Here is a 27815-nt window from a genome sequence, read left to right on the forward strand (position 1 = left end):
CCTTGCCGCCAAGAAGCGCCGCTTCCTCTTCCTCCTCCGCTTCCGCCGCCGCCACAGCGGCCCCCGCCGGCCGGCAGTCCCCGCAGTGATTGACAGCTGTCAGTCACCGGGAAGGAGCTGATGCTGATCGGAATGGCAGGAAACCCCCCCAGGGTTCCACCGCAGCGGCGTTCCCCGCAGGACACAGAATCCCAGAATTCCTGAACGGAAGGGACCACAGTGGGTCACTGGTGGCACCTCCCTGCTCCAGCAGGGAGCACAGGGCTCAGGATTACATCCTGACAGGTCTGGAATATCCCCGGTGAGGGAGATCCCACAGCCTCTCTGGTCTCTGCTCAGGGCTGGGCACTGCTCAGGGCAGAAGTTCTGTCTCCTGTGCCGGGAGAATTCCTGGGATCAGTCCCTGCCCATGGCTCTGGTGCCATTGCTGGGCCCCCGCAGCAGAGCCTGGCCCTGCTCCGACCCTCCCTGCACCCAGGGATACCCAGGGACACCCAGGGCTGAGGGCCCCTCTCAGCTGGGCTCCTCTCCAGGCTGAGCAGCCCCAGCTCCCTCAGCCTTTCCTGGGCACCGAGATGCTCCAGGCCCTTGCTCAGCTCCAGGAGCTCCTGTCCCTGCTGTGCTGAGGATCCAGTGCTGGACACAGCACCCAGAGGTGCCTCCAGGGCTGGGCACAGGGGTAGGATTCCTCCCTGAACTGCTGGGAATGCTCTTCCCAATGCACCCCAGGATCCCATTGGCCTCTTTTCCCCAGAACACTCTGTTGGCTCAGGGACAGTTCATTATCACCCTGGACCCCCAGTTCCTTCCTTCCCCACGGAGCTGCTCCGGCAGGTCACCCCCAGCCTGTGCAGGTACCTGGGGTTGTTCCTCCCCAGCTGCAGCACCTGCACTTGCCCTTGTTGTATTCCAGACATTTCCTCTGTGCTCATGTGTCCAACCTGCCGAGGTCCCTCGGAAGGGCCACACAGTCCTCGGGGTGCTCAGCCACTCCTCCCAGCTTTGAGCCCTCAGCGACCCCTTCACCCAGGCCAGTGATGAAGCAGGCAAACAACACCGAGCCCAGCAGGGCCCTGTCCTGCAGCCACACCCCGGTCATCGACCCCGACCCTCCGGGAGCTGCCACTCAGCCACTTCCCCACCCATCCCACTGCCCATCTATGCATCCATCCAACCCACCCCTCCGGGCGCTCGGTGCCGCCCTCCCAACCCATCCCTCCATCCATGCAACCCACCCCTCCATCCATCCAACCCACCCACCCCTCCGGGCGCTCGGTGCCGCCCTCCTAACCCATCCCTCCATCCATGCAACCCACCCACCCCTCCGGGCGCTCGGTGCCGCCCTCCTAACCCATCCCTCCATCCATCCAACCCACCCACCCCTCCTGGGACTCGGCGCCGCCCTCCCAACCCATCCCACCGCCCCATCCATCCAATCAACCCACACCTCCGGGCGCTCGGTGCCGCCCTCCTAACCCATCCTTCCCTCCATCCATCCAACCCACCCCTCCTGGCTCTCGGTGCCGCCCCTCCGGCGGTGTGTGCCGTGCGGTTCCGCCCCGGCCGCGGCGGCGCGGGGTCATGGCGGAGCTCCAGGCGCGCCTCGAGGCCCTGGAGCGGCGGATGGAGCGGGCGGAGGCGGCGCTGCGGGAGCTGCCCCTCGCCGCCCTGCAGCTCCACGGGGTGAGAGCCGCGATGGGCGAACCGGGGGAGTCCGGGAGGGGGCGAGGAGGGGTCGCTTGTGGGGCTGAGGGTGAGGCTGAGGGCGCTTAGGGGAGTGATGGGGGGCGAGGAGGGCTGGGAGTGGGATGGGGGAGTCACTTATGGGGTCGTTGTGGGGCTGGAGGTTGGGAGTGAGACTGGGAGGGGCACTGAGGGGCTGGTGGGAGGTTGAAGGGGAGGCTGGGGGTCGCTTATGGGGCTGTTGGAAGGAGGCTTTGGGGCTGGGAGGGAGCCTGGGGATCGCCCATGGGGCTCTGGAGGGCTGGGAGCGGTTTGGGGGGCTCCTGAGGGGGCTGCGGTGGGTTTCAGGAGACGGGATGGGAATCCAGTGGATTCCCGGCTGGCCGGGAGCAGCTCGAGTGGCTCCTCAGGGGGCAGCAGTGGGCTTCAGGAAACTGGGGATGAATCCGTTTGACTCCTGGGGATCTGGGAGCTCTTTGAGGGAGCTGCGGTGGGTTCCAGGAGATGGGGATGAATCCAGTGGGCTGCTGGGAGCAGGCTGGTTTAGGAGACTGGGAATAAGCACGGGGGTCTCCGTATGGGGATTTTGGAGCTATTGAAGGGCTGGGGGGGTCTGAGGGTCTGGGAGTTGCTCGGGGTAGCTGCCCTGTCCCCCATCCCAGCCGGTGCTGCAGGTCCCGGTGCAGTTCGAGGATGTGGCAGTGCGGTTCAGCCGGCAGGAGTGGGCAAGTCTGGACGAGGGACAGAAGGAAATGTACCGGAGCGTCATGGAAGGCAACTACGAGATGCTGGTGTCCCTGTGTAGGCTGCGTTTGCGCCGGTTTGGCAGCCCCAGGGAGCTCTCTTGGGGTCATTTCTCTGCCTCTTTGCCTTTTGCTACAATCTCCAGCTCTCAAATAATCCTCCCTTTCCCCTGTCCCCTCCGGCAGCGTTTGGAGCGTGGCAGGGAGTCGCAGGACAGGGTAGTAAGTGCTTGGTGTCTTTTCCTCGTGGAGAACAGGTACATTGTTGGTGTTATCATCTCCCTGGGTTGTCACCTCCAAAATTCTCTGCCTGGGACGGCCCTTTCCATGAGAATTTTCCCTACAATCCAACCTGAGCCTCCTCTTGAAGCTGTTTCCTCTTGTCCTGTTCCCTGGGAGCAGGTCCTGATTCCCTCCTGGCTGCACCCTCCTGTCATGGAGCTGTGCAGAGCCAGAAGGTCCCCCCGAGCCTCCTTTTCTCCAGGCTGAGCTCCCCAGCTCCTGGTGCTCTGTTCCCCAGGTCTGTTCTCTTCCCTGGACACGCTCCAGCCCCTCAATGTCTTCCTTGGCATGAGGGGCCCAGAACTGCCCCCAGGATTCAAGGTGGTTCCTCAGCACTGCCCTCATGCAGTCAGGAGCCTCACAATTCCCTTTCCACCACTCAGGGTATTTTCCTATGTGCAAGGTGAATTTCTGGGAGAACAGGGAATTCTGTAGCAGTGCAGATCAAGGATGGGTTTTCTCGCAGTTGTTCCCTGGGGACTGTCAGAGGCTGTTTTCCATATTCCCTGTCAGCTCTGCCTGCTGTTTCCTGTCTGTATGCATAACTCCCGTCGTGGCTGCGGTTGGAGATGAAGTTTCCTGGGTTGGGATTGGCTCTGTTGCCCAGCTGTGGGTGCAGAGTCCCTGTCCCATCATGTTCCTGATGTCTGTCCTGCTCTTGCCCAGACTGTGCCCTGTCCAAGCCTGAGCTGTTACTGCAGCTGGAAAGTGAAGAGCTGAGCACGCCACTGGAATCGGAGCCAGAGGCAGCAGAGGTGTCCCCAGAGCTGGCTGTAGGTGGGTGACACTGTGTTCCTTCTGTGCCATGAGCTTCTGGCTGCTCACTGGGACTGCGAATCCCAGAATCCCAGAATTTTGTGTTTGGGTTGAGAGGAATCTTAAAGCTCATCTCTTTCCAAGCTCCTGCCATGGGCAGGGACACCTTGCACTAGTGCAGGTTGCTCCAAGCCTTTTCCAGCCTGGGACACTCCCAGGGATTGGGAGGTGTCCACTGTGATGGAACTCTTGCTGGGACATGTGGATAGCCTGGAAGCCCCTGCCCCAGCAGCTGCTGGCTGTGAGGGATCCTGACACCCTGTGGAATGGGATTTTTCACTGGATGCTGGTGAATCCAAATGTCCTTGTCCTCCACAGAGCCAGCCCAACAGAGCTGCACCAGCCATGATGCACTGCTGGAGACAGAGACAATGGAGAGGGGCTGCAGGGAGCCAGAGGAAAGTGGGAATGTGACAGAGAAAAGCGAGAACCTGGTGGAGGAAAGCTGGAGCCTAGTGGAGATAAGTGGGAACCTGATAAAGGAAATCTGGGATGTGACAGAGGAAAACAGGAGCCCAGCAGAAGGAAACAGGAGCCCAGAGGAAAACAGGAGCCCAGCAGAAGGAAACAGGAGCCCAGAGGAAAACAGGAGCCCAGCAGAAGGAAACAGGAGCCCAGCAGAGGAAAACAGGAGCCCTGCAAAGGAAAGTGGGAACCAAGCAGAGGAGAGTGGGAACCTGATGGAGGAAAGCAGGAGCCCAGCGGTCCCAGAGAACTGCAGCACACGTGAGTGCCTGGCAAATCCTGCTGCTGCTGCTGCTGCTGTGAGGGGTCCTGGCCCCCTGCCTGGCTGTTCCTTACCCACCTTTATCACTGCTCTTGCCCTCACAGCACCCGTCCCTCTGGAAGCCACCGCTGTCCTGGCGGATCTCAGCCAGCTGACCCCATCCCCTTCCCGCCCGCTCTCCGTGCACTGTCAGGAAGCCGTGGGTCAGAACTGTTCTCCCCCTGCAGCAGGTACTGGGGCAGAACCCTTAGCCCTCCTTGGTGGAGCCAGCAGCTTGGGGGTGTCTATTGGGCCTCTCTCCAGGCTTGGGGCTTCCAGGAAAGGGAAGCAAATCCTGTTACCAGCCCTGAAACTGTTTGGGATATGGCATGGCATTGGGGCACCTGCCCAGACAAGCCCCGGGGTGGTTGTCAGAGTCCCCTGTCTCCCTGGGTGATGTTTTCCACCTCAAACTGTTCCTGGGGTGTCTCCTGGGATCAGCTGTGGCTGTTCCTGGCTTTTACACAGTCCAGAGACTGAGCTGGAAGAGGAGAGTGGGACTGGGATTTGTGCTAGCTGGGAACAGGGCAGGAAGTGAGGGAGGGAGGGTGGGAGCAAAGCCCTTTGCTGTTCATGCCTTAAAACCATGTGGAAAGTGATGTTTGGATTCCAAAAAATTCCCAGGAGATGCTGAAGTGGGGATCCCAATGGAGGTGCCACAGGAGGAGGTTGCTGCAGAGAAGCCGTCAATGCCCAAAACACCCTCTAAGGGTCTGGAAGAGGACAAGGGTCAGGAAGAGGAGGCTGTGAAAGATTCGGGGAATACTGGTCAAGATCTGGTGGCCAACATTCCTGAAGAACCAGGAAAGGAGATGACCCCAGATGTCCACAAAACGACAGAACAGGCAGATCCCAGCCCAGGGGAGCCGGAGAAGGACTCCTGCGTGGGCCGGCCCATGGCCTGGCAGCGAAATTCCGCCCGGGAATTTTATTCCTGCCCCATCTGCAGGAAAACCTTCCTGCTGAAGATCAACCTCCTGATCCACCAGCGTGGCCACACCAACTGGGTGCCTTATGTCTGTGTCCACTGCGACCGCAAGTTCATGTCCAAGAAGAAAATCAGGCGGCACCTCCGCGCCTGGGCAGCCAACGGGACGTGCCAGCCCTCGGAGCTGGAGGTGTGTCCCAGCCAGGTGCCATTCCCAGCACCCCATCCCCAAACATGGGCAGCTAATGGGACGTACGAGGCCTCAAAGCCAGAGGAGTGTCCCAGTAGGACACCGTGCCCAACATCCCAGCCCCAAGCGTGGGCACCCAATGGCACCTGCCAGCCCCTGGATGCAAATTCATGTCCCAGCCAAGGGACACCATGCCCAACATCCCAGCCCCAAGCTTGGGCACCCAATAGCACCTGCCAGCCCTTGGATGCAAAGGCATGTCCCAGCCAAGGGACACCATGCCCAACATCCCAGCCCCAAGCTTGGGCACCCAATGGCACCTGCCAAACCTTGGATGCAAATCCATGTCCTAGCCAAGGGGCACCGTGCCCAACATCCCAGCCCCAAGCTTGGGCACCCAATGGCACCTGCCAGCCTTTGGATGCAAATCCATGTCCTAGCCAAGGGGCACCGTGCCCAACATCCCAGCCCCAAGCTTGGGCACCCAATGGCACCTGCCAGCCCTTGGATGCAAAGGCATGTCCCAGCCAAGGGACACCATGCCCAACATCCCAGCCCCAAGCTTGGGCACCCAATGGCACCTGCCAGCTCTTGGATGCAAAGGCATGTCCCAGCCAAGGGACACCGTGCCCAACATCCCAGGCCCAAGGCTGGGCACCCAATGGCACCTGCCAGCCCTTGGATGCAAAGGCATGTCCCAGCCAAGGGACACCATGCCCAACATCCCAGGCCCAAGGCTGGGCACCCAATGGCACCTGCCAGCCCTTGGATGCAAATCCATGTCCTAGCCAAGGGGCACCGTGCCCAACATCCCAGCCCCAAGCTTGGGCACCCAATGGCACCTGCCAGCCCTTGGATGCAAAGGCATGTCCCAGCCAAGGGACACCGTGCCCAACATCCCAGGCCCAAGGCTGGGCACCCAATGGCACCTGCCAGCCCTTGGATGCAAAGGCATGTCCCAGCCAGGGGCCATGCCCGGCATCCCAGTGCCCAACATCCCAGCCCCAAACCTGGGCACCCAATGGGACCTGCCAGGCCTCGAAGCCGGAGGAGTGTCCCAGCCAGACCCTGTGCCCGTCCTCCCAGCCACAAGCCCCAAGCAGGGACTGTGGCACGGTGTGGCAGGAGCCCGGCCCTGCCAGGTGCTCGCTGCCACCTGGAAAAGTGATGTACACATGCACCGAGTGCCGGGAAACCTTCTCCAACCAGGTCTTCCTGACGGTGCACCAGCGCCGGCACTCCGGCCACCACCTCATCCTGTGTCCCTGCTGCAACCGCAGCTTCACCTGGGTCTCGGACTTTGTCCGGCAGCACTGGATGCACATGGGCGTCCGGCCCCACCAGTGTGGCATCTGCCAGAAGACCTTCAAGAGGTTCTCCCACCTCAAGGCGCACCAGAGGATCCACAGGCGGCAGGAGCGGCCGTTCACCTGCGCCAACCCGGGGCCCGTCGTGGCGGCACCCGCGGCAGGAGACGGGGTGGGAAGCCAGGCTGTGAGCCCCCAGGGATGGGGCGCTGCTGTGGGACCTTGAGGTGTCCTCCCGGAATGGGAGGCCACTGTTGGATCTCAGGGTGTACAGCCAGGGGTGGGAAGCTGCTGCTGAAATTTGAGGTGACCTCCGAGAGACTTGAGGTGACCTCCCATGATGCTGCTGATGGACTTTGAGGTGATATCCCGGACACAGGGTGTTGCTGATGGACTTTAAGTTGGCTTCCCTAGGATAGGAGGCTGCTGTCTGATCTTGAGGTGAAGAATGGGATGCTGCTGCTGGTGGGCATTAAGGTGTCCTCTCAGGAATGGGATACGTGATGAATTTTGAGGAATTCCCAGGAATAAGATGCTGCTGTTGAACCTTGAGGTGACCTCCCAAGAACAGGATGGTGCTACTGGACCTTGAAGTGACCCCCAGGGATGCAATGCTGCTGCTGGATTTTGAAGTGACCTCCTGGGGACTGGAGGCCACTGTCAGACCTTCTCCCCTCTATCCCTCTCCAGATGAAGGCTGGAACATGGACAATATTTTCTGGCTCCCCTGCCCTGGTGTGGGAACAGGAGATACCTGCCCAGCCCATCTGAGGGGGCTACTTGTTCCCAAGACCTGGTGGGGCAGGTGGGATGCTGGGAGTGGGTCCCTTTTCTGGAGAGTGCCAATAGATGCTGTAGAAACCAGGATGCTGCACGTGGATTCCTTGAGGGGGCTCTGGGAGGGTCCTGCCAGGTCTGGCTGGGTGGGTGGCACCAGGAATGGGACCTGTGGGATGGAGTGATGGGAGAGTGAGAATGGAACACTGGGTGGGGGGGTGTCAGCTGCTGCTGGGGGGCTGCAGTCCCAGTGTGAGATGGGGTGGGATGGGATTGGGGGTCTGGATGGGCCTCTGGGAATGGCACTGGGGGTTGCTGGGCACTGGGGATTTGAGGGCTGGAGCTGTGGTCCTCATGCACAGGTGGGGATGGATGGGATGAGAATGGAATAGGGGTAGGGTGGGATGGGGGTGAGAGGGGATATGGATGGATGGATGGATGGATGGATGGATGGATGGATGGATGGATGGATGGATGGATGGATGGATGGATGGAATGGGGGTGGATGGGGATGTGGATGCGATAGAAACCAGGATGGGGATGGAGATAGGATGGGATGGGACTGATAGAGTTGGCTCTTTGCTGTGGGACCAGGCAACAGGACAAGAGGAACAGGCAGGAAACTGATGCCCAGGAAGTTCCACCTGGACAGGAGGAACTTCCACCCTGTGCAGCAACTGAGCCCTGGAACAGATTCTCCAGAGAGGGTGTGGAGCCTCCCTCAATGGAATATCACCAGATATTCCAGAATGGTCTGGAGACAATCCTGTGCCATGTGCTCTGGGATAACCCTGACCGAGCAGGGAGGTGAGACCAGATGAGCCACTGTGGTCCCTTCCAGCCTGACTCATCCTGGGATGGGATGGGATGGGAGGGATGGGGATAGTGTGGGGTCGAGCTGTCGATGGGATGGGATGGGATGGGATGGGATGGGATGGGATGGGATGGGATGGGGTGGGATAGGATGGGGCTGTGGATGGGCTGGGGCTGTAACGGGGCCGGGCCGGGCCGGGGTCTCTTGGTGCGGCGGCCGCGGGCGGGGCGGCGCGGGCGGCGCGGGGCCGGCAGGGGGCGCTGCGGTGGCGGCGGCGAGGGGCGGCCATGGCCCAGTGGGGCCGCGCGCAGGTACCGGCGGGACCCCCCGGCACCGGCACCCCCGCACCCCCGGCGGGACCCCGGGCCCGGCCGCCCCTCACCGCCCTCTTCCCCCCGCAGCAGGAGCCCGAGTGGGCGCCCGAGGCCTGGCAGGGCGCGGGCCCCGATCCCGGCGCGGGCCCCGGCGGGGCGGCCCCGGCGGGGCTGTCGCTGCGGGCGGTGGCGGTGGCGGAGCGGCGGCTGGAGCGGAGCGTGGAGGCGGCGGAGCGGCGGCTGGAGCGGCTGGAGCGGCGCGTGGCGGGGCTGGAGCGCACGGTGCGGGCCGGCGGGGCCCGGCTGGCCGCGCTCCTCAGGGACAACTCCCGCCGCCTCCGCCGCATCCAGCGCCAGCTCCGCCGCTGCCGCTGCGGGGGCAACCGCGCCGGCACCGGCACCGGGACCGCCCGGGAGCGGACACAGGTAACCGCCACGGGGTCGGGGCCCAGGGAACCGGGACGGGCCCGCACGGGGGCACGGTGGGCCCGGGGAAGAACGGGGATGCGACCCGGGGAACGGGAACCAGCCACGGGGAATGAGGAAAGGAACGGGCACCGGGGAATGGGGATCGGGCTGAGCCCACGGGGACGGGGACAAGCTCTGAGGAATGGGGACGGGGACATGCCAGCGGTGGCAGGGACAAGTTCTGGGTAACGGGATGGGGATGAGCCCGTGGTAATGAGGATGAGTCCCAGGGAACAGGGATTTGCCCTCGGTGACAGGGATGGGGTGTAGGTAATGGGGACAAGCCTCAGCTGAGGTGGACAAGCCCCACATAACGGGGACATGCCAGCGGTGACAAACGGGGACAAGCGCCAGCTAATGGTAATGTGCCAAAGATGGACAGGGATGTGTCCCAGCTCTCCGGGATGTGCTCAGCGTGATAGGGACAGGCCACAGGTGACAGAGATGTGCCCAAAGCAGTGGGAAAGTGCCCCAGGTGACCATGTGGCCATGGGAAGTGCTGCTGGCTCTCAGGAGCTGCTCAGAGCCAGATGGACACGGCTTGTCTGGTGCTTGTCCCTGTCCCCAGGGAAGAGGGGGACCAGAATACCTGCCCCAAGTGTTTCAGTCATATTTCAGGGCCCTACTGGGGTGATGTAGGATGATGCCACTGTCCTGCTCCCACCTGAGGGGTCACTGCTCACCTGGCTGCCAGGATGGATCCTGGGAATCTGCCCCCCGTCTGGGGAGGAACAGCTGAGCCTTGCTGGGATGTCTGGGGATGTCCCCCCAGACATGGCTCTGTCCACAGGAGCTCCAGACCCCCAGGGGCTCGGGAGGGGCTCAGTGGGGACCCCCAGGTGGAGCCTCCTGTACTTCCAGGTGCCAGCGGCGGGCGAGGGTGAGGAGGCCGCTCTGCCGGAGCAGGAGCTGGGGAGCAGCGTGGGCAGCCAGGAGCTCCGTGGGATTGCCAGGAAGGGGAACTACGAGGCCATGGTCCCTCTCGGTGAGGATCACTCAGATCATGTCAGAAACATCATCATCCCTGGGCTGATGCAGCTTCCAAACCTTCCCCACGTGGAACATGGGGGGATTCCAGGTGCCATGTCCTGCAGCCGGTGTTCCTGCACGGTTTTTTCCTGGGATATGGGCTGTACATGGATCACCCTGCAGGGGTTTGCTGCAGAGAGTCCTATGTTTTAGTACTCATTAATTTTGGGCTGAATTTTTAGAGCTTGAGTGTCGTCAGACACTTCCTGAGATAAGCAAAAATCCCGTGCCTGGTTCGGCTGCCGGTGGCCTGTGTGATCAGATGTCCTGGAATTCCAGGACCCGGCTTTGGGTGGTCCCCACTGTCAGCAGTTCATCCCATTGCTCCCTCCTTCCCAGGGCCTGAGGATGCTGGTTCCAAACCTGCACTGCTGCCACCAGCCGAGGACAGGGAGGATCCAGGGAGCCCCAGGCTGCTGGAGAAGGGAGCGGTGCCAGGACAGCTTGGTGACAGTGAGTGACAGTGAAGGGGACTGAGGGTGGGCACTGACAACCTGCCCAGACTGGGCAGCGTTCTTAAGGATGGAAAATGGGAAAACCTGGGGCAAGGCTCAGTGAGGGTGGCTCTGGAGCCTGGTACCTGTGGGTGGATGTTCCCTCCTGCTTTGGGGAGGCTTTGCTTTGATCCTTTTCCCTGGATTCACACACTTAAACTCTGCCACTCCTGATGGGCTTCTCTCCAGGATGGAGGACTCTGCACCTCAGCTTTGCCTTCACATTCCCTCTGGTTTGGTTTTTTTGCGAGGATTGTATTGTCAGTCCATAGTTCATTGAGTCCAGCATGCCCAGGGCACTGGTGGAGTCTCCATTCCTGGAAGGATTTAAAAGCTGTGTGGATGTGGCAGTTGGGGACACAGGACAGTGGTGGCCTTGGCAGTGCTTGGTTGATGATTGGACTTGATGATCTTGAAGGGCTTTGCAAACCTCACTAATTCCGTGATTCCATAGTGTCCCTGAGGTCCCACAAGCTGTCTGGACAGCCCCCCTTCACCTCATCTCCTCCTGGGAATCCCTTCCTGCTCCCTTTCTTTCTTTGCCAGTTCCTCTCACCTCTGCTGCCGCCCCCACTCTGGAGCTGCAGGCACGGGAGGCCTTCCCTTCCCGGGAATGAGCTGCGGTGTCTCCACAGGTGAGATGATCGTGATCAAGACAGAAGAGCAGCAGCCGCAGGAGGACGGAGCCGAGCTCCTGGCACTGCCGATGGTGCCCGCGGTCAGGCTGGACGAGGAGGTTCCCCTCAGCCAGGAGCAGCCGGTGTCCTGGGAGAGCCACGGCGTGGCCGGGCCCAAGGCGGCCGGGGAGGGCCTGGGGGAATTCTGCCTGGGGGAATTCAAGCCGGTGGTGGTGCCGGTGGAGGCCCACCCTGCCCCGGGGCTGCCCTTCCCCGCGGAGCACGCCCTGGGCGCGGGCACGGAGCAGCCGTTCGCGCTCGCCCAGGGAATGCCGCTGGGAGAAGACCCCGCGGCCGAGGTGGCGTCGCCGCAGCCCGGCTGGGAGCAGCAGAGTGCCCAGGACGACCCCCGGGCGCTGCTGCCGGGCTGGAAGAGCGTCCGGCTGACGCGGAACCTCCTGGCTCGGCAGCAGAGCCGGGAGAGGAAGAGCAACGGCTCCTTCATCTGCACGTCCTGCGGGAAGAGCCTGGCGCACCACGCCGCGCTGCTGCGGCACCAGCGCCTGCACACGGGCGAGCGGCCCTTCCAGTGCCCGGCCTGCGGCAAGAGCTTCAACGAGAAGTCCAACCTCAACAAGCACTACCGGATCCACACCGGCGAGCGGCCGTACCGCTGCCCCGCCTGCGGCAAGGGCTTCGTGCAGAAGCACCACCTGCAGAAGCACCAGCGCATCCACGGCCCGCAGCTCCGCAGCGCTTGGCCGGGCCGGCCGGCGCGGGGCGGCGGCGCCGCCGGGGAGCGGCTCTACCGCTGCATCGAGTGCGCCGAGAGCTTCCCCCAGAAAGCGTCGCTGGAGGAGCACCAGCGGCGGCACACCCAGCAGCGCCCCTTCCAGTGCCACGGCTGCACCAAGAGCTTCCGGCACCGGCAGTCGCTGAACCACCACCAGAAGGTGCACGCCGTGGCCGCCTCTCCGGCCGGCAGCTTGCCGGGACACGAGCCGGAGCTGGAGCCCTGCGAGGCTCTGAGCCAGGACAATCGGTAGCCAGAGGGATGGAGAAGGGAAGGGACAGCGGTTCTTCAGCGTGGGACACGCCGGGCAGCTGGGACTTGTGGCAGCACCGGGAGTTTGTGCGCGGTGCTGTGGGACTCGCATGGGCAGCACGTGGGTCTCGGGAAGAGGAGGAAGAGGAGGAGGAGGAGGAGGAGGGAGCCTGCTGTGCTGATGCTGTGGGACTCGTGGCAGCACCTGGGTCTCCGAAGGAGGGAGCCTGCTGTGCTGTTCGGCAGGGAAGGGCCCAGGGTGGGATGGGACTGGCCCCGGGGCAGCAGAGGAGGGTCAGTGACTGGAGCTGACCCGGCGGTGCCGCTGCCCCGTGGATTCAGCAGAGGAGCGGCTCTGTCGGATCCCGTGGTGGAACTCGGGTTGTTTGAACTCCACCACTGTGCAGGGAGGGGGGCTGGGAGTGGTCAGCGGCCTGGGGGCAGCTGATAGCCCCGGGAAGGCTCTGGGGGCTGGGCGGCCGGACCAGCCCGGGAAGAGAATCAGATAAAAGACTGAGCTGACTGTTCTCCTGTTGTGCTCCGGGACAGCTGGGGGGTGACATCCCTGGCCCAATAGGGATGGGGCCATCAGGGGAGGAATGCAGAGCTACCTGCTGGTAATGTGGAACAGTCACACAGGAATCCCCCACTGGATTCTCAGTAGGATCTGTGGGCACTGTGGCACTCCCTGGGAATGCTGAGGAACATGTCCTGCCCATGGTGGCCAGGGCCACTCCAGCCCCTGCCCTTCCCTGCTTCCTGGCATTCCACAACTCTCCCAGTGGCCTGGGGGCTCTGGAGCTGCTGGCAGTGACTCCCAAAACCCTCCTGCTGAGAGCTGTCCTGGCTGATCCCAGTTCTGTGCCCACAGGCACCAGCACAGCCCCCAAAGCAGCCAGACATAGAGACAAATAACTTTATTGATTCCACAGCCTGAGAAAGGGATCGGGAATGTCGCAGGAAACTGCTCCCGGTCACAGCAGATTTAGAAATGCCAGGCTGGGCTGCTGGCCCTTCTGCTGGCCTTCAGCACTGACACACCAGCTCAGCCATGCCCCTGGGATCAACTGGGGAGCACTGGGATCTCGACTGGGCAGGGATAACAGGGATAACCAGCCACTGGCTCACTGCCAGATCCATGGTCATGTGTCTGCCACTGGCACCCCTCCCAGCTCCTGCTGCAGGCTGGGAATGCTCCACACTGCAATCCCAGGGGCAGGAAGTGTGAGACCAGCCCAGAGGAGCAGTGGGATGTCGTGTGTATTCTATGGAGCAGCTCAGACGCTGCTGTCTGTCCCATGGAGCAGGAGGTGGCTGAGGATCACACCTGGATGTGGCACAGGTGTTCCCTCAGCTCCCAAAGCTTCCCACAGCAGCACCATCACACCCTGGGAGTGACTCGGAATGAAAGATGGGAAAAGCCTTCCAGCGCTCACTGCTCAGAGAGGGACAGAGATCTCAGGATGTCAAATAATTACATCAAACAGCTCAAAAAAACCCAAACAAACAACAACCTGAAAAACGAAATGCAGGAGTCCCAACAGCTGCTCCACTGTGTCCGTGTGGCGCTGGCTCCGGGCGGGAGGCGCTCCCTGTGCACACCCAGCACGTGGGGCTCTGGCCATGGACACTGCTCTGGTGGCTCCAGGGGACACTGGGGCAGTGCCAGGCCTGGCTTCCACTGGCTGCCTCCGGCAGGTCCCCTCTCCCTGACTGAGGTAGCTGCAGAACTGTTTTCCCATAGGATTCATTAAGGTGGGATTTTGGGCAAAAGGGGACGAGCTGTGGTTGGGAGAGTGGGAATTTCCTCCAGAGCTGAGGGGCTGCTCAGTGCAGGCAGATCCACAGGGATTAGGGTGCTGCTGCAGCATGGGGCTGGCTGCTGGGCTGTCAAGTATTCCTAAAATCACTCTGCACCCGTGCAGGATGGTCCTGAGGGTGCCTGTGGCCTTCCTCATGGACCTGCTGGCATCCCTGGAATATGCCAGCACAGAATATTGGGGTTTGGTTTGTCCTATGGATCTTCCAGTGCAAAGCTCCAGTGTTCCCAACCTGCTGGAGGGGCTGTTGGCTGATCTCCTCCCCAGGGTGGCCAGGATGTGGTGGGGTCTCAGAGATGTCACTCTCCATCTGGTATCTCAGTCAGGACACTTGTTCCATGGAGCATGTTCCATGAGAATGCTGCCAGCTCCATTCCATTCTCCCTGCCCTCTCCACTTGTGTTTCCCAATGCAAGGGGTCAGCTCCAACATCAGAATGCGAAAGTTCTGCTCCTGTTTGACCAGGATTCACCTACTTATCTCCCAGGAATGTCAGCTTGGGAAAATTCCAAGTAACAGCCAACAGGATCAAGTCAGTGGAATGGTGAAGCATTATGGATCACTGGAGGCTTCTGCAATTTGCTCTCTGTTGTGGTCTCCAAGCTTCCCATTCTTTCTACAACCCAGGAAGCTCCTAAAACACAGCAGATTCCCATTTTTGGTATCCCACCAGGTGCAAACCCAACAAACTCGCAGTTTCCTTCCAGGGACACTCACAGCTCAGATCTGTCCCAGGGTCTGTCATCTGTCATTTCTCTGTCATCTCTGAAGCCACTGCCCTGGATCCCAGCTGGACCACGGGCTGCACGGCTTTCCTGATGCAGTCAGGGAGTGGGGAGCCTTTGCCTGGGAGCCCCAGTGGCGTTGTCCCCAAGAGCAGCACATTGGGCAGGCTCGCTTTTGCAGCCTCAGGGCTCCCATTCTCTTGGGAAGGGCTCCTCTGAGCCTCGGGAGCTTGGTGCTGCAGGGATGCCGGGATAGCAGCAGGGGGCTGGGCCTTGGCCTCCCGCTGGAGCGTGGCCAGAGCCCTCTCGTGGATCTTCTTGTGGCGCAGCAGGTGATTGCTGCGGGTGAAGCACTTGTTGCAGGAGCTGCAGCAGTAGGGCCGGTCCCGCGCGTGGGTCTTCAGGTGCCGCCGCATGGACGTGGAGCAGGACAGGAACTTCTTGCAGAGGGGGCACTTCTGCCTGGGGTTGGGCGGCTGCACGATCCCGGAGCCCGGCAGGCCCTCTCTGTCGGGCTCCTCCTTGGGCTGGCCCAGCCAGGCCCCCGCGGCGTGGCCGGTGCCGCACAGGTCCCTGCGTGGGCGGATGCGCAGCTCGGGGTGCACGTTGCCCCAGACCTTGGCGCCGAAGGCTCTGTCCTTGACGTGGATGCCGCGGTGAAGGTCCAGGTGCCGCTTGGTGCTGAAGCCGATCTCGCAGACGGGGCACTCGTAGGGCCCCTCCTTGGCGTGGCTGCGCTGGTGGATGATGAGGTTGATCTTGAGGCGGAAGCGCTTCCCGCACTCCGTGCAGGGGTGGGACCATTCCCGCACGTACCCGCGCCGGCAGTTGCCCATCAGGAGGTTGCTGGCCTCGCACCGGTTCGGCTTCTTCTTCATCTTGGCTTTCACCAGCTCGTTTTTGGGACACTTCTGGATCTCTGAGGTGGGAGAGGGCGTGGATTCCTCTGCCAGCAGCTCAGGCTCCTCTTCCTTCACCTTGATGTCCTCGGGAGAAGCCCCTTCGTACGGTGTTTCATCTTCCATGGATAAGGCTTCCTCTGGAACACGGAGGCACCGTGTTGGTGTCAGCACCGGTGTGACACAGGAGCAGGGCCCTCCCTGTGCTGGCACTACCGGGGCACCTCCAGTTCCAGGGGCAGCTCTGGGCTTCTCATGACAAGAAAGACATTGAGGGGCTGGAGCGTGTCCAGGGAAGGGAACAGAGCTGGGGAAGAGTTTGGAGCCCCAGGAGCAGCCAAGGGAGCTGGGAAGGAGCTCAGCCTGGAGAAGAGGAGGCTCAGGGGGGACCTTGTGGCTCTGCACAACTCCCTGACAGGAGGGGACAGCCAGGGAGGTCTCTGCTGCCAGGGTATAGGGACAGGGCAAGGAGAAATGGCCTCTAGCTCCCCTCCCTCTATGCCAGGGAAGGTTCAGGTTGGATATTGGGAAAATTCCTTCCCCAAAAGGGTTGTCCAGCCGTGGCACAGTGGCCCAGGGCAGGGATGAGTGCCCATTCCTGGAGGGCTCCCAGGCTGAGCCCTCCAAGGGTGCCATTGGGACCAGTGGTACAAGGGACCCACCTCTAAACCCACATGATGATGTTGCAGGAAAAAATAAAAGGAACCCCTGAAGCTTCATTTTCCCTTCCTACTTCAAGCCCATCAGCTCTGGAAGCTGCTTCCCACCCTCCTGCCAGGCCCCATGTTCCCAGCACAGAGTGACTCACCAGTGTCAGGCTCTGCCAGGTCCTCCTCCATCTCCGCGTCCTCTTCTGCCACCGTCCCCTGCTGATGGTCCCCCAGGGACATTACGTTCATCATCAGGATGGGGAGCTCTGTTTGCAGGGAACAGGGATTTGAGAGACCCATGGGGACCTCCCAGGTCCCTACTCCAGCAATATGAACCAGGGATTGCTGGGAGCGTGTGGAAGAGCTGGAGAAAGCTGCGGCTCAAGAGCCAGGATGTGAAACAGCTATCAGGAAAATTCCTTCTGGAAAGGGCTGTGCAGCCCTGGAACAGGCAGTGCTGGAGTCCCCTGTTCCTGCAGGATCTGTGGGTGTGGCACCTGGGGACATGGGGCCTTGGCAGTGCTGGGGGACAGTTGGACCCAGTGATGTCAGAGGGCTTTTCCAACCCCAGCAATTCTGTGGAAAGGCTGGAAGGTGTCAGGAGGAACTGGAGTGAAGCCACACATGGGCCAAAAGCAGAGGGAGGGCTGGGAGGGAAGGACAGCAAGGTGCCACATGCCACCAGCTCACAGAGCAGCCTCACCCCACCACCTCCACAGGCTGCATTCCCGTGTCCAGACCTTCTTCCACTGTCCTGTGACAACATCCCAGGGCTCGCTGGCAATGCCTCTCCAAGCACCAGAGCCATGCACCTCTGCCCTGGAGAGCTGGGGAAGGAGAAGCACATCCTCCCTGGCACGCCTGGAACTCACCTGGGCCAGCTTCCGTGGGCATGGGATCCTCTCCCGAAGCCTCTTCCTGCTGCTCCATCTCTCCTGGTGTCTGTGGGGGCTTCTGATTGTTGGGGACACCTGTCTGGAGGGGGTTCTGACTGTCCCCAGTCTGTGTCTGAGGCAGTGTCTGGCTATCCCCACTGTGTGCCTGTGGAGACTTGGGGCTGTTCCCAGTCTGTCTCAGTGGGGGTTTGGGGCTGTTCCCACTCTGTGTCCTTGGGGACTTTGGGCTATTCCCATTGTGTGTCCTTGGGGACTTTGGGCTGTTCCCACTCCGTGTCCATGGGAACTCTGGGCTGTCCCCAGTCTCTGTCTGTGGAGGGTTCTGGCTGTCCCCAGTCTGTGTCTGTGGGGTTTTCTGGCTGTTCCCACTTCGTGTCCATGAGGATTTTGGGCTGTCCCCAGTCTCTGTCTGTGGAGGGTTCTGGCTGTCCCCAGTCTGTGTCTGTGGGGTTTTCTGGCTGTTCCCACTTTGTGTCCATGAGGATTTTGGGCTGTCCCCAGTCTCTGTCTGTGGGGGGTTCTGGCTGTCCCCAGTCTGTGTCTGTGGGGTTTTCTGGCTGTTCCCACTTCGTGTCCATGAGGATTTTGGGCTGTCCCCAGTCTCTGTCTGTGGGGGGTTCTGGCTGTCCCCATTCTGTGTCTGTGGGGTTTTCTGGCTGTTCCCACTCCGTGTCCATGAGGCTTTTGGGCTTTCCCCACTCTGTATTTGTGGGATTTTCTGGCTGTTCCCACTCCGTGTCCGTGGGGATTTTGGGCTGCTCCCAATCTGTGTCTCTGGGGATTCCTGGCTGTCCCCACTCTGTATCTGTGGGGTTTTCTGGCTGTCCCCACTCTGTATCTGTGGGGTTTTCTGGCTGTCCCCACTCTGGGTCCATGAGGGCTTGGGACTCTTTCTGTTGCTGGGCTCTTCATCCCTCTCGATGCAGGTCCAGCTGCTGGGCTTGGACTTGGCACTGTCTGTTCCCAGAGCACAGAACAGGAGCTTTATTAGGATTTAACTGCACCTTTATCCTGCCAGATTCCCAAAGTGAGCCTTGTCCCCTCTCCCAGCCCTGGCAGAGACACAAACACCTCCAACCCCAGTGGCAGAGCTGCCTCCTTGGCCCCAGGCAGGATCCACACAGGAGAGAAGCTCTGAGTAACAGAACATGAAGCCCAAAGGAGATGTCCCTCTGTTCCCTTTTCCTCTCCCCAAACTCCCACCTGGGCTCCAGGTGAGTGTTCCCACAGCACAGCAACTGCCCAGCTTCTCCTGAGGAGCCTTTAACCTTCCCAGCTCCTCAATCCTGCAGGAAAGAGCCCTCAACCACAGCTCTTCCCACACCTCTGCTGCTCCCAGCTCTGTCTGAGTCTGTCTGTCCCTTTCCAGCACCTCCCACCTTCCTGCCCAGCCCTCCCACTCTAAATCCACACGCCAGGGCTCCCCACACTCCTCTGTTCCCCCAGGACAAGCAGAGCAGCTCCAGCCTCCTCCTCCCACCTCAGCTCCCAGTTCCTCACTTCCCAGCCCGTTTCCTGTCCCTCCACAGCAGGCAGGAATGTCTCTGGAAGCCCCAGTCCTACAGGAGGCCTTTCCCACTGCTCCAGACCCACCTGCAAGGCTCTGTTCTCCATGGGATTCATCCCACCAAGCACAGCCATTCCTCTTGGAATGAAGATTCACGGTGCTCTGGGGTGCTTTTAGTCCATGGAGCCCTTCCTTCCTCAGGAAGGGGAGATCCCCAGGAACAGCCACCTCCTCCTGGCACCCACCTGGGGCAGCTCCCATGGGGCTTCCATCTCCTGCAGCCTCCTCTGCCTCGTCCCTCTCTTCTGCTGCCCGGAGGAGCTCCTGACCATCCCCAGTCTGTGTCCATGGGGACTCCTGAACCTCCTTGTAACTGAACTCTTCATCCCTCTCCATCTGGGACAGGATCTCGGGCTTGGACACGGCGTAGTCTGGTCATGGGGCAGAGGATGGGGGGTTGATTAGGATTGGGCTGTGTCTTTAGTCTGGCACATTCCAACAGTGACCCTCGTCCCCTGTCCCAGTCCTGGCGGAGACACAAACACCTCATCCCTACTCCAAACAGTTCCTTGGCCCCAAGGCAAGACCCACCCCCAAGCACAGAGGCAGCTGAGGCAGAGAGGATCTTAACCAGCGGAACATGAACTAAAATCCCAAATGAGGGAAAAGCTTTGGCTGGAACATTTCCCTCTAGTGGAAGTCAGGGACACCTCCCACTATCCCAGGCTGCTCCAAGCCCCATCCAACCTGGCTTTGGACACTGCCAGGGATGTGGGCAACCTGGGCCAGGGCCTCACCACCTCACAGCCTTCCAAACCCATGATTCCATGAGCTCCAGTCCCCCAGGCCTTACCCAAGGACACCAAAGTCTCATAGTTGCCCCTCATCACGGCCCTGTACAGATCCTTCTGCCAGTGCTCCAGCCTCTCCCACTCCAGCTCGTTGAAATACACCGAGATATCATCGAAGGTGAGCGGCACCTGGAATCACAGGGAACTCCCTGGAACCACGCCTGGCTCTGGACACACAGGAGCTCGGCCCCCAGCCCTTGCACGGTCCCAGGATCCCTGGCAAGCGCCGCTGCTACCTTGGGGATCTCCCCCCCGGAGGCGGGGGGCAGGCGCAGGATCCAGAAGTTCCTGTTCTTGAGGAGGTTCTCCAGGTTGAGCAGGCGCTGCTGCAGCTGCCCGTAGCCCTGCAGGAGGGTGCTGAGGGCGGCCAGGCCGCTGCCCAGCTCCCCGACCAGGTTCTCGCAGGCCAGCAGCCGCCGCTCCGCGCGCTCCGTGCGGCTCCGCAGCTCCTGCAGCTCCGACGGGGCCGTGCCCGGTGCCGCCTTCCGCCGGAGGCTGCCCGACACCTGCGGGGATGCAGGGTCAGGGGCCTGGGTGGGCAGGGAATGGGGACTCGCTCGGGACCCCCCGGTAGCCCCGAGGGACACCCCCAGACCCCAATTCCGCAGGGATCTGCCAGAGCCTGGCCGCCACCCCCGCGTCCCCCTGTCCCCACCTTCCCATGGAGCAAAGGGAGGCCCCCTGAACGGACACCCCAGGGAAGCCCCCAGGAGCAGCACCTTTGGGGGGTTCCCCAGTTCCACCTCTCGCAGGAGCAGCGTCCCTGGGAGATCCCCTCACCCCTGTGAACCGATATCCCTGGGGCAGCCCCGTCCTCCCGAGCTGTCACCCAGGATCCAGAGGGACACCCCTGGCTCCAGACCCAGCCGCCCTGGGGGCTCCCCCAGCACCCTCTCTCCTGGGGAACCCCTCAACCCCCCAGAACCAGCTCTCCCGGAGACCCCCGGGCTGTCACCCCCCAAGGACCGCCCCGCGCCACCTCTGTCCCCCCATCTCCCGGACCCTGAGGGACCCCCCTGGCCCCCAGTGCCACTTCCCCCGTGGGATCCCCGCACGCCCCTGACCCAGCACCGCTGCGGCCCGCCCCGTCCCGTGTCCCGTCGCGCATCCCGGCCCGTGGCCCGTGGCCCGTGGCCCGGGCGGGCCCTGACCTGTGCGGGCCCCCGGCGGGACATGGCCGCGGCCGCCACCGCCGCCTCGGGCCCCGCGCCCGCGCCGCCACCGGGCCCACAGAGGGCGCCGTCCGCCAGAGCGGCACCGCGCGGGGAGCGGCGCCCCCTGGCGGCCGGGAGGAGCAAGAGCCGTGCGGGGGCGGGGCCACGACGAGGGGCGGGACCGGGCAAAGGGGTGGAGTCAGGACTGGGGGCGGGGCCCGGCCCAGGGTCACCGAGGCCGGGGCCACCAAATCCGGGGCTACCAAAGCCGGACCTCTGGGCACTCCCCGGGCCCTGAACTGGGAGCCCTGCTGGACCCCAGGACCAGCCCCACGTCCTCTGGGAGCAGCATTCCCGGGGGATCTCGCTATCCCTGTGGTCGAGCACTCCTGGGGAATCTCCCCATCCCTGTGATCCAGCATTCTCAGGGATCCGCCATTCCCCTGAACTGGGAGCCCTGTTTAGGACCGGCATCGCTGGGGGGTCCTCCAGCCCCACCTCCCCCGGGACCAGCATTCCTGGGGGATCTCCCCATCCTTGTGATCCCAGCATTCCTGGGGGATCTCGCTATCCCTGTGATCCAGCATTCTGGGAAACCTCCCATACCCTTGGACAGACATTCCTGAGGGAGCTCCAGAACCAGCATCCCTGGGGTCCCCCCTCAGTCCTCCTGTGCAGTCTCCCCACGGGTTGGCTCCGACCCCCGGTGTCCCCGGTGTCCCCACAGTGCCACCCAGCCCAGCCCAACACGGGGTGGCTCTGTCGGGGGTCACCCACCCTGCATGTGTCCCCCCAAACGCATCCGCTCCCTCTGGTGTGCCGGCTTTATTTGGGGCCTTGGCAAGGCGGGGGCGGCTGCCCCAGAAGCATTTTGGGCATTTTGGGGGTAGGAAGGGCGGAGGGCTCAGCGCAGTCGGGGAGCTGAGCTCTCTGCTGCCGTGGGGCTGCTCCGGGTATCCAGCGGCATTCCCAGGCTCCGGCATCGCTCCCGCCGCGCTCTCGGCTGCTCGATGACTGCTGCAAGGCCCCGCGGGGGCTGCCGGGGGGTCCCCGCCGGGCCCGGGTTCCTGCCGGGGCTCCGTTGTCATCTCTCACAGCAGCGGGATGCGCCGGGCGTGTCCGGCGGGCTGGGCCGGCTCCAGGCTCTCCCTCCGGGTTCTGCCCTGCAGGAGTGAGCGCGGCGTCACACGGAGCCAGGGAGAGGGAGATCCCATCCCATCCCACCCCGTCCCGTCCCATCCCATTCCGTCCAGCCCTTTTCCCATTCCACCCCCATCCCATCCCGTCCCTTCCCATCCCCATTCCAACCCCACCCCATCCCCATCCCCATCCCACGCCAATCTCCATTCCCACCCCATTCCGGGGCAGCCCCGGGCACGCTCCGGTACCTCCAGTCCCTTCCCGCTCCGTGCCCGCCTGCCCGGCTGAGCCGCCTCCTCCTCCCGGGAATTCCAGGGCATGGACTGCGACTCCTGCGGGACACAGGCGGGTGTGGGAGCCCCGGCCCCCGGCCCCATTCCCGCATTCCCGCATTCCCGCATCCTGGCTCACCTCGCTCAGCACGGAGAAGCAGCCGGAGCAGGGTCTGTGCGGTCGCCGCCGGCCCTGCAGGGGGAAGGCTGGGATCGGCATCTCCCGGAGCGCAGCGGGGAATGCGGGCAGGACCGGGAATGCCGGTGATCCCCCCGGGATCTCCCGCGGCTGCGGGGGCCCCGGGAGTGCCGAGCCCATCCCCGCAGGGACAGGGAGGCTGGAAAAGCTTCACCCCGGGATTTGCCCGGGTTCGGTGCCGGGACAGCCCCGAGGAGCGGGAGGGGGCAGGGGCTGCTGCTCGCGGAGCCAGGGCCGTGCCCAGCTCCGGTATTCCCGGTCCCGTTATTCCCGGTTTTACTCCTCTCCGCACAGCACTGACCTCTCTCCCGCGTGCTGCCATCCCGGAGCCGCCGTGCTCAGCTCCGGCCACCCCGGCCACGGCCACGGCCACGGCCACGGCCACAGCACAGAGCAGCCACAGCCTCATGGTGTCCCCGCGGCTGTGCCGGGCCCCGCCTGGACATTGGCCCCGATGTCACCACGGTGACCCCGGAAAGGTCACTCGGGGCCGGAGCTGCCGGGCACAGGGAGGGGAAAGGTCTGGGTCTGGATAAGGGATGGGCTGGAGGAAACTTCTCTCCAAAACTCTGCCTTGGGGTCCTGCTCTTGCTGCACCCCTCTCATGAGGTCCTGGAATGCTGGCATGGCCTGGGCTGGGAGGGGATTTAAGGATCATCCTGCCAACAGCAATTCCAGATCCTGCTCCTGTAGCTGCAATAACCCCACAATTCCAGGCTCTGGGATTGTTGTTAAACCAAACCAGGCTTGCTGTATCCGTTTAGTGATGAGGAATTAGTCCTGGCCACTCCTGAGGATCCTTAGGATACGATGGAATTTGATTCATTGCAAATTTCTGGCTTTTGGTGGCACAGACATGAAGGGTCCAGGCAGGGCAGAGGAATTCCATAGGGAATTCCAGGGGGTAGACTGCTTGCAGGGGGTTGGTGGGAAGGGAATCATGAACAAGCTGCACACGGGATATACAGAATCGATGGGAAATTTATCCAGGAGAAGAGGGAAATCTGGAGGAGGCAAATCCAGGAGGGATGTGTGGGCAGCGGGGAACATGAGCGCAGGCCTCGGGCAAGGCCATGGGAAATCCCAGAGTCGGGACCAGATCTGAGAGATCTCTGGTGGAAAACCTGAGGATTCTCACGCTAAATTTGGGATTTCGGGAGAATCGGTGACTCTGGAGGCCAAACGGGATTGGAGCGGGCTGGATCCGGGAAGGGCTCGGCCTGCGCTAGCAGGGAACAGGGAGAGTCCCGGTGTCCCTGTCCCTCGGGGGAGGGGCACCGGGACAATCCCTCCCGGGAAGGGCCGGGCCGCGTTCCCGTTCCCATTCCGCTTCCCGTTGGGATCTGACCCCTGGCCCCGGCCCCGGCTCACGTGCCGGGGTCACGGCGGCGCTTCCGGGGCGGTGCTTCCGGCTGGGCCATGGCGGCACTTCCGCTGTGGGCGGGGCCTGCGCCGGAAGCGCGTGCGGGAGAGGCGGCGGGAGGCGCCGGGACCCGCCCGGGCACCCCGAGACCCGCGGGGCCCCCCGGCCGCCATGGCGGGGCAGGCGCAGGTAGGAGCCGGGAGCTGCCGGGGGAAGCCCCGGGCCGCCCTCGATGTGCGGACCACCGACCCTCCCCGCATCTAGGGGGGGTCCCGCAGTGCCCCCTCGGCAGCTGCTGGCGGGGCTCGGCCTCCGATGGTCAAGGACCCCTCCACCCCCATCACCCCCCCAGCCTCACCCCGAAACCCCAAATCATCTCCCAAATCACCCCCATCACACCCCCGATCCCACCCCATCACCCCCTCCACTGCCCCCCCCCCCCGCCATGAAATTCCGCCCTAAGGACCCCCCGTCACCCCCACCCCATCACCCCCACCCCGTCCCTCCCTACCCCGTCACCCCCCAAAATCCCCATCGCTCCCCAAATCCGCATCAGCCCCTAAAACCCCCATTCCACGTCCCCAGTCCCACCCCCGTCACCCCCCACCCCAAAACCCCTCTCAGCCCCACATTTCCCCCCCCATCTCTCCCCTCCTTCTCTCTGCCCCTATTCCTCCATCCCCACTGGGATCGCTCCCGAGGGATTTCCTGGGATGGGCCCTGGGGGTCACAGGGGCCTCTGGGAATGTCCCCCAGCTCAGCTCCAGGTGACCTGGGCTCCTGGACAACCCCAATCCCATGGGATCACGGAGGAACGGTAAAACACATCCCAAGGTGCTGGATTGCGGTGTTTGGCACTGGATTCCAGCCTGTCCTTCTTCCAGATCCATAATTCCCACCCCAGTGGGGAACACACCTTCCTGGGACAGCCCCATCCATGGCCTCATGTCCTGGGAGCTCCTTGGGGCTGGGAAAGGCTTCTCCTGCTGGGAGGGAGGGTGTGATCCCTGAGGGAAGTGTGATCTGTGAGGGAGGATTAGATCTGTGAGGGAGGCTGTGATCCCTGAGGGAAGTGTGATCCGTGAGGGAGGATTAGATCCGTGAGGGAGGGTGTGATCCCTGAGGGAGGATTAGATCCTGAGGGAGGCTGTGATCCCTGAGGGAAGGAGTTGATCCCTGAGGGAAAGTGTGATCTCTGAGGGAGGATTAGATCTGTAAGAGAAGCTGTGATCCGTGAGAGAAGGTGCGATCCCTGAGGGAGGGTTAGATCCGTGAGGGAGGAGTTGATCCCTGAGGTAAGCTGTGATCCCTGAGGAAGGAGTTGATCCCTGAGGGAGGTGTGATCCCTGAGGGAGGGTGTGATATCTGAGGGAGGATTAGATCCGTGAGGGAAGGTGTGATTCCTGAGGGAGGATTTGATCCATGAAGGAGGATTAGATCCCTGAGGGGAAGCTGTGATCCCTGAGGGAGGATTAGATCTGTGAGGGAAGGAGTTGATCCCTGAGGGAAGGAGTTGATCCCTGAGGGAGGGTGTGATCCCTGAAGGGAGGATTTGATCCCTGAAGAAGCTGTGATCCCTGATCCAGTGGCAGGAGCCGATGGCCTTCGAGGACGTGGCGGTGTTGCTGAGCCGGGCCGAATGGGACACGCTCACGGAGGGGCAGCGGGAGCTGTACCGAGACGTCGTGTCCGACACCTACGAGCTGCTGACCTCCCTGGGTAATCCTGGGAACTGCCCCGGGCAGGCCTTCCCTCAGATCCCACCCCAGTGGCTTTCAGAGCGCTGAATCCCAGAATCCCACAGTGGCTGAGGTCAGAAAAGGCCTTGGAGGTGGCCGAGTCCAACAATTCCCCAACACTGCCAAGGCCACCACTAATCCATGTCTCCAAGTGCCTCATCCTCACAACTTTCCAATCCCTCCAGGGCTGGACAGCCCTTCCTGTGAGGAGTTTTCCTTTTTAGGGGCTGATCAGGGAGTTTAGTGCTGGAAAAGGCAGGATTTGGGTCTGGGTTTGAGCACCCCTGAAATGATTCCCTAAGATCAGGGAGCATGGTGGGATGTCTCACCCCTGGGATGAGCAGGAGACATTCCCTCTCTGGGAAAGCCTGTCAGTGGAACTGGGAAGCTGTGGAACTTCCCACACTTCCATCAGGGCTCTCAGGAATAAATCCCTGTCTGGCAGCTCTGATTTCTCCCTCGCTTTTCCCACATCCCAGAGCTGCTTCTATGCATGGTGAGGCACAGCTGGGGTGTCCCAGTCCTTGGTTTTCCTGTGATCAGGGACAGTCCAACGCCCTCTGTCCATTCCCAGGTTATCCAGGCCCCAAGCCCGACGTCCTGCACCGGCTGGAGCGTGGGGAAGAGCCGTGGGTCTGCTCATCCCCAGGTGAACAGCAATATCCCGACCCTGAGGGATGGAATCCGCATCCAGGATGGGGTGAGGCCTTCCTGCTCCATCCCCATGGCTATGGAGAAGTCAGGAGTACTGGTGGGGACAAGGACAGGGCTCTTCCTTCATTCCCATGGCCATGGAGAGCGAGGATTTCCAGCCTGGCTGGTGACATCTGCTGTCTTCCCTGCAGGACACACTGAGAGCTGGCTGGAGGAGCCTTCCTCTGACTGGTGGCCCAGATCCAGTGGGTACCAGGGTCTGGAGACCTTGTGTCCAGGTGAGTCTTGCTCCCTCCTGTGCCAGCCCCATCCCTGGGCCACTCCCAGGGCTTCTCCCACTGTGGGGCTCCCCTGATATCTGGCAGAGGTTGGGATGTGGAGCCCGGATAGTCCTGGACTGGGAAGAAGGGATGTTCTTCTCCCTGCTCCAGTCAGGAAGGATCCAACCCCTTCCCACCTCTCTCCCAGCAGGATGGAGCACGCTGTGGTGTCTCCAGGACAGGAACTTCCAGAAGAAGTTTGGCTGTCACAAGGGAAGGAGCGAAGTCCCGTCGGAAGCAGACAGTGGAGTGGGGAGCCAAACCCAGCCATGGTCTGTGAAGGAGGAAGTGGAGGATAAACCTGAACTCATGGAAGACCTAACTCACCGTAAGACATTCCCGCTTCATTCCATGATGGAACAGCAGAGGCTGCATCCTTGGGAACAGCTGTGGGATGGCCCTGGGCAGAGGAATCACAGGAATGCCCAAAACCACGGACAGAGCTTGGGAGAGGCGACGCTTCTCCCAGGAACCCGGGCGCTGCGGGTGGAGGAGCTGCGAGCGGCAGCAGCAAAGGACCACGGCTACTGCCTCCGGAGCGAGCCGGGCACGCCCTGCGCCCCCCAGCCCTGCTCCCTGTGGGAACACAACTACTGCCAGCAGCTCCAGGCCGAGGGGAGCCACGAGGCCGGGGGGAGCCACGAGGCCAGGGGGAGCCACGAGGCCGGGGGGAGCCGCGAGGCCGGGGGGAGCCGTGAGGCCGGGGGGAGCCGCGAGGGCAGGAGGAGAAGCAAGTCCGGGAGGAACCGTGGGGCCAGGAGGAACCGCAAGGCTGGGAGGAAACGTGAGGTCAGCTCCTTCCGGGCCGTGCGGCGCCAGCTGGCGTCGTGTCGATGCCGCTGGCGCAGGACGTTCCGGAGAGCCAGGGAGATCCTGCGGCGCTATCAGCCCTACTGGAGGTTGGGGTTTCCGTGGAGAGACCGCTCCAGCTCCAGCGGCAGTGCTGCGCAGGGGACGAACCCCGGGGTTTGTCCCCCTACGGATGCGGCCACGCTGTGCCAGCTCCAGAGCGCTGGGAATGCTGAGGGGGTGACATTGGACACACAACATGCCCCGGAGGAGATTTTGGGAACTGGAGGGTCACCCCCTGCCCTAAGCCTGGATGCAGGGGTGGGGAAGGGAGCGAAGCCTCTGGAGCATCCAGGTGCCAGTCAGGAGCTTGAAGGATGCACAGAAGCCCAGAAATTGCCGGAGGTGTCGCTCCAGGACGTGTTCCGGAACGTGCTGAAGGCGATCAGGTACATTCTGGACTCCATGTGCCAGAAGTTGGAGCTCCAGGGGGTCCCCCAAGGGAAGACCATCTGGCCCATCATCATCCAGATCGACAACTTGACAGAGATGAAGAAGCTCTGA

General features: G+C 62.4%; 4 protein-coding genes across 4 annotated transcripts; 3 read left to right on the plus strand and 1 right to left on the minus strand.

The window, feature by feature from the left end:
- The first annotated feature begins 1583 nt into the window (after window positions 1-1583).
- On the plus strand, window positions 1584-7579 carry LOC136556614 (zinc finger protein 775-like). Its single transcript, XM_066549936.1, has 6 exons — window positions 1584-1683; window positions 2358-2457; window positions 3375-3485; window positions 3843-4250; window positions 4356-4481; window positions 4915-7579. The coding sequence occupies exons 1-6, from the start codon at window positions 1624-1626 to the stop codon at window positions 6939-6941; spliced, it is 2832 nt and encodes a 943-aa protein (XP_066406033.1). The 5' UTR covers window positions 1584-1623; the 3' UTR covers window positions 6942-7579.
- A 1014-nt stretch (window positions 7580-8593) lies between these two features.
- On the plus strand, window positions 8594-12800 carry LOC136556267 (zinc finger protein 768-like). The gene is made up of 4 exons (XM_066549369.1): window positions 8594-9046; window positions 9950-10073; window positions 10457-10570; window positions 11247-12800. Exons 1-4 carry the CDS (start codon window positions 8594-8596, stop codon window positions 12272-12274), a joined length of 1719 nt encoding a protein of 572 aa, XP_066405466.1. The 3' UTR covers window positions 12275-12800.
- A 375-nt stretch (window positions 12801-13175) lies between these two features.
- LOC136556632 (zinc finger protein 398-like) lies at window positions 13176-20808 on the minus strand. Its single transcript, XM_066549961.1, has 7 exons — window positions 20773-20808; window positions 19858-20127; window positions 19624-19750; window positions 19016-19201; window positions 17240-18220; window positions 16526-16633; window positions 13176-15857 (listed from the first exon to the last, which is right to left on the minus strand). The coding sequence occupies exons 1-7, from the start codon at window positions 20794-20796 to the stop codon at window positions 14842-14844; spliced, it is 2712 nt and encodes a 903-aa protein (XP_066406058.1). The 5' UTR covers window positions 20797-20808; the 3' UTR covers window positions 13176-14841.
- A 3080-nt stretch (window positions 20809-23888) lies between these two features.
- LOC136556273 (uncharacterized) lies at window positions 23889-27815 on the plus strand. Its single transcript, XM_066549381.1, has 5 exons — window positions 23889-23938; window positions 25336-25468; window positions 26063-26137; window positions 26334-26420; window positions 26611-27815. Exons 1-5 carry the CDS (start codon window positions 23921-23923, stop codon window positions 27813-27815), a joined length of 1518 nt encoding a protein of 505 aa, XP_066405478.1. The 5' UTR covers window positions 23889-23920.

Source organism: Molothrus aeneus, chromosome 1, assembly GCF_037042795.1.
Source record: "Molothrus aeneus isolate 106 chromosome 1, BPBGC_Maene_1.0, whole genome shotgun sequence".
NCBI lineage: Eukaryota > Metazoa > Chordata > Aves > Passeriformes > Icteridae > Molothrus > Molothrus aeneus.

Coding starts and splice junctions, on each gene's coding strand:
- LOC136556614 (XM_066549936.1), top strand. CDS start 1,624: ATGGAGCGGGCGGAGGCGGCGCTGCGGGAGCTGCCCCTCGCCGCCCTG. Junction 3,486..3,842: donor GTCCCCAGAGCTGGCTGTAG/GTGGGTGACACT, acceptor TGTCCTCCACAG/AGCCAGCCCAACAGAGCTGC. Junction 4,251..4,355: donor CCCAGAGAACTGCAGCACAC/GTGAGTGCCTGG, acceptor TTGCCCTCACAG/CACCCGTCCCTCTGGAAGCC.
- LOC136556267 (XM_066549369.1), top strand. CDS start 8,594: ATGGCCCAGTGGGGCCGCGCGCAGGTACCGGCGGGACCCCCCGGCACC. Junction 9,047..9,949: donor CCGCCCGGGAGCGGACACAG/GTAACCGCCACG, acceptor CTGTACTTCCAG/GTGCCAGCGGCGGGCGAGGG. Junction 10,074..10,456: donor CGAGGCCATGGTCCCTCTCG/GTGAGGATCACT, acceptor CCTCCTTCCCAG/GGCCTGAGGATGCTGGTTCC.
- LOC136556632 (XM_066549961.1), bottom strand. CDS start 20,796: ATGTCCCGCCGGGGGCCCGCACAG. Junction 19,751..19,857: donor CCGGGGGGGAGATCCCCAAG/GTAGCAGCGGCG, acceptor CTGTGATTCCAG/GTGCCGCTCACCTTCGATGA. Junction 16,634..17,239: donor GCCCACGGAAGCTGGCCCAG/GTGAGTTCCAGG, acceptor CCCTGCAAACAG/AGCTCCCCATCCTGATGATG.
- LOC136556273 (XM_066549381.1), top strand. Junction 25,469..26,062: donor CGAGCTGCTGACCTCCCTGG/GTAATCCTGGGA, acceptor GTCCATTCCCAG/GTTATCCAGGCCCCAAGCCC. Junction 26,138..26,333: donor GTGGGTCTGCTCATCCCCAG/GTGAACAGCAAT, acceptor TCTTCCCTGCAG/GACACACTGAGAGCTGGCTG.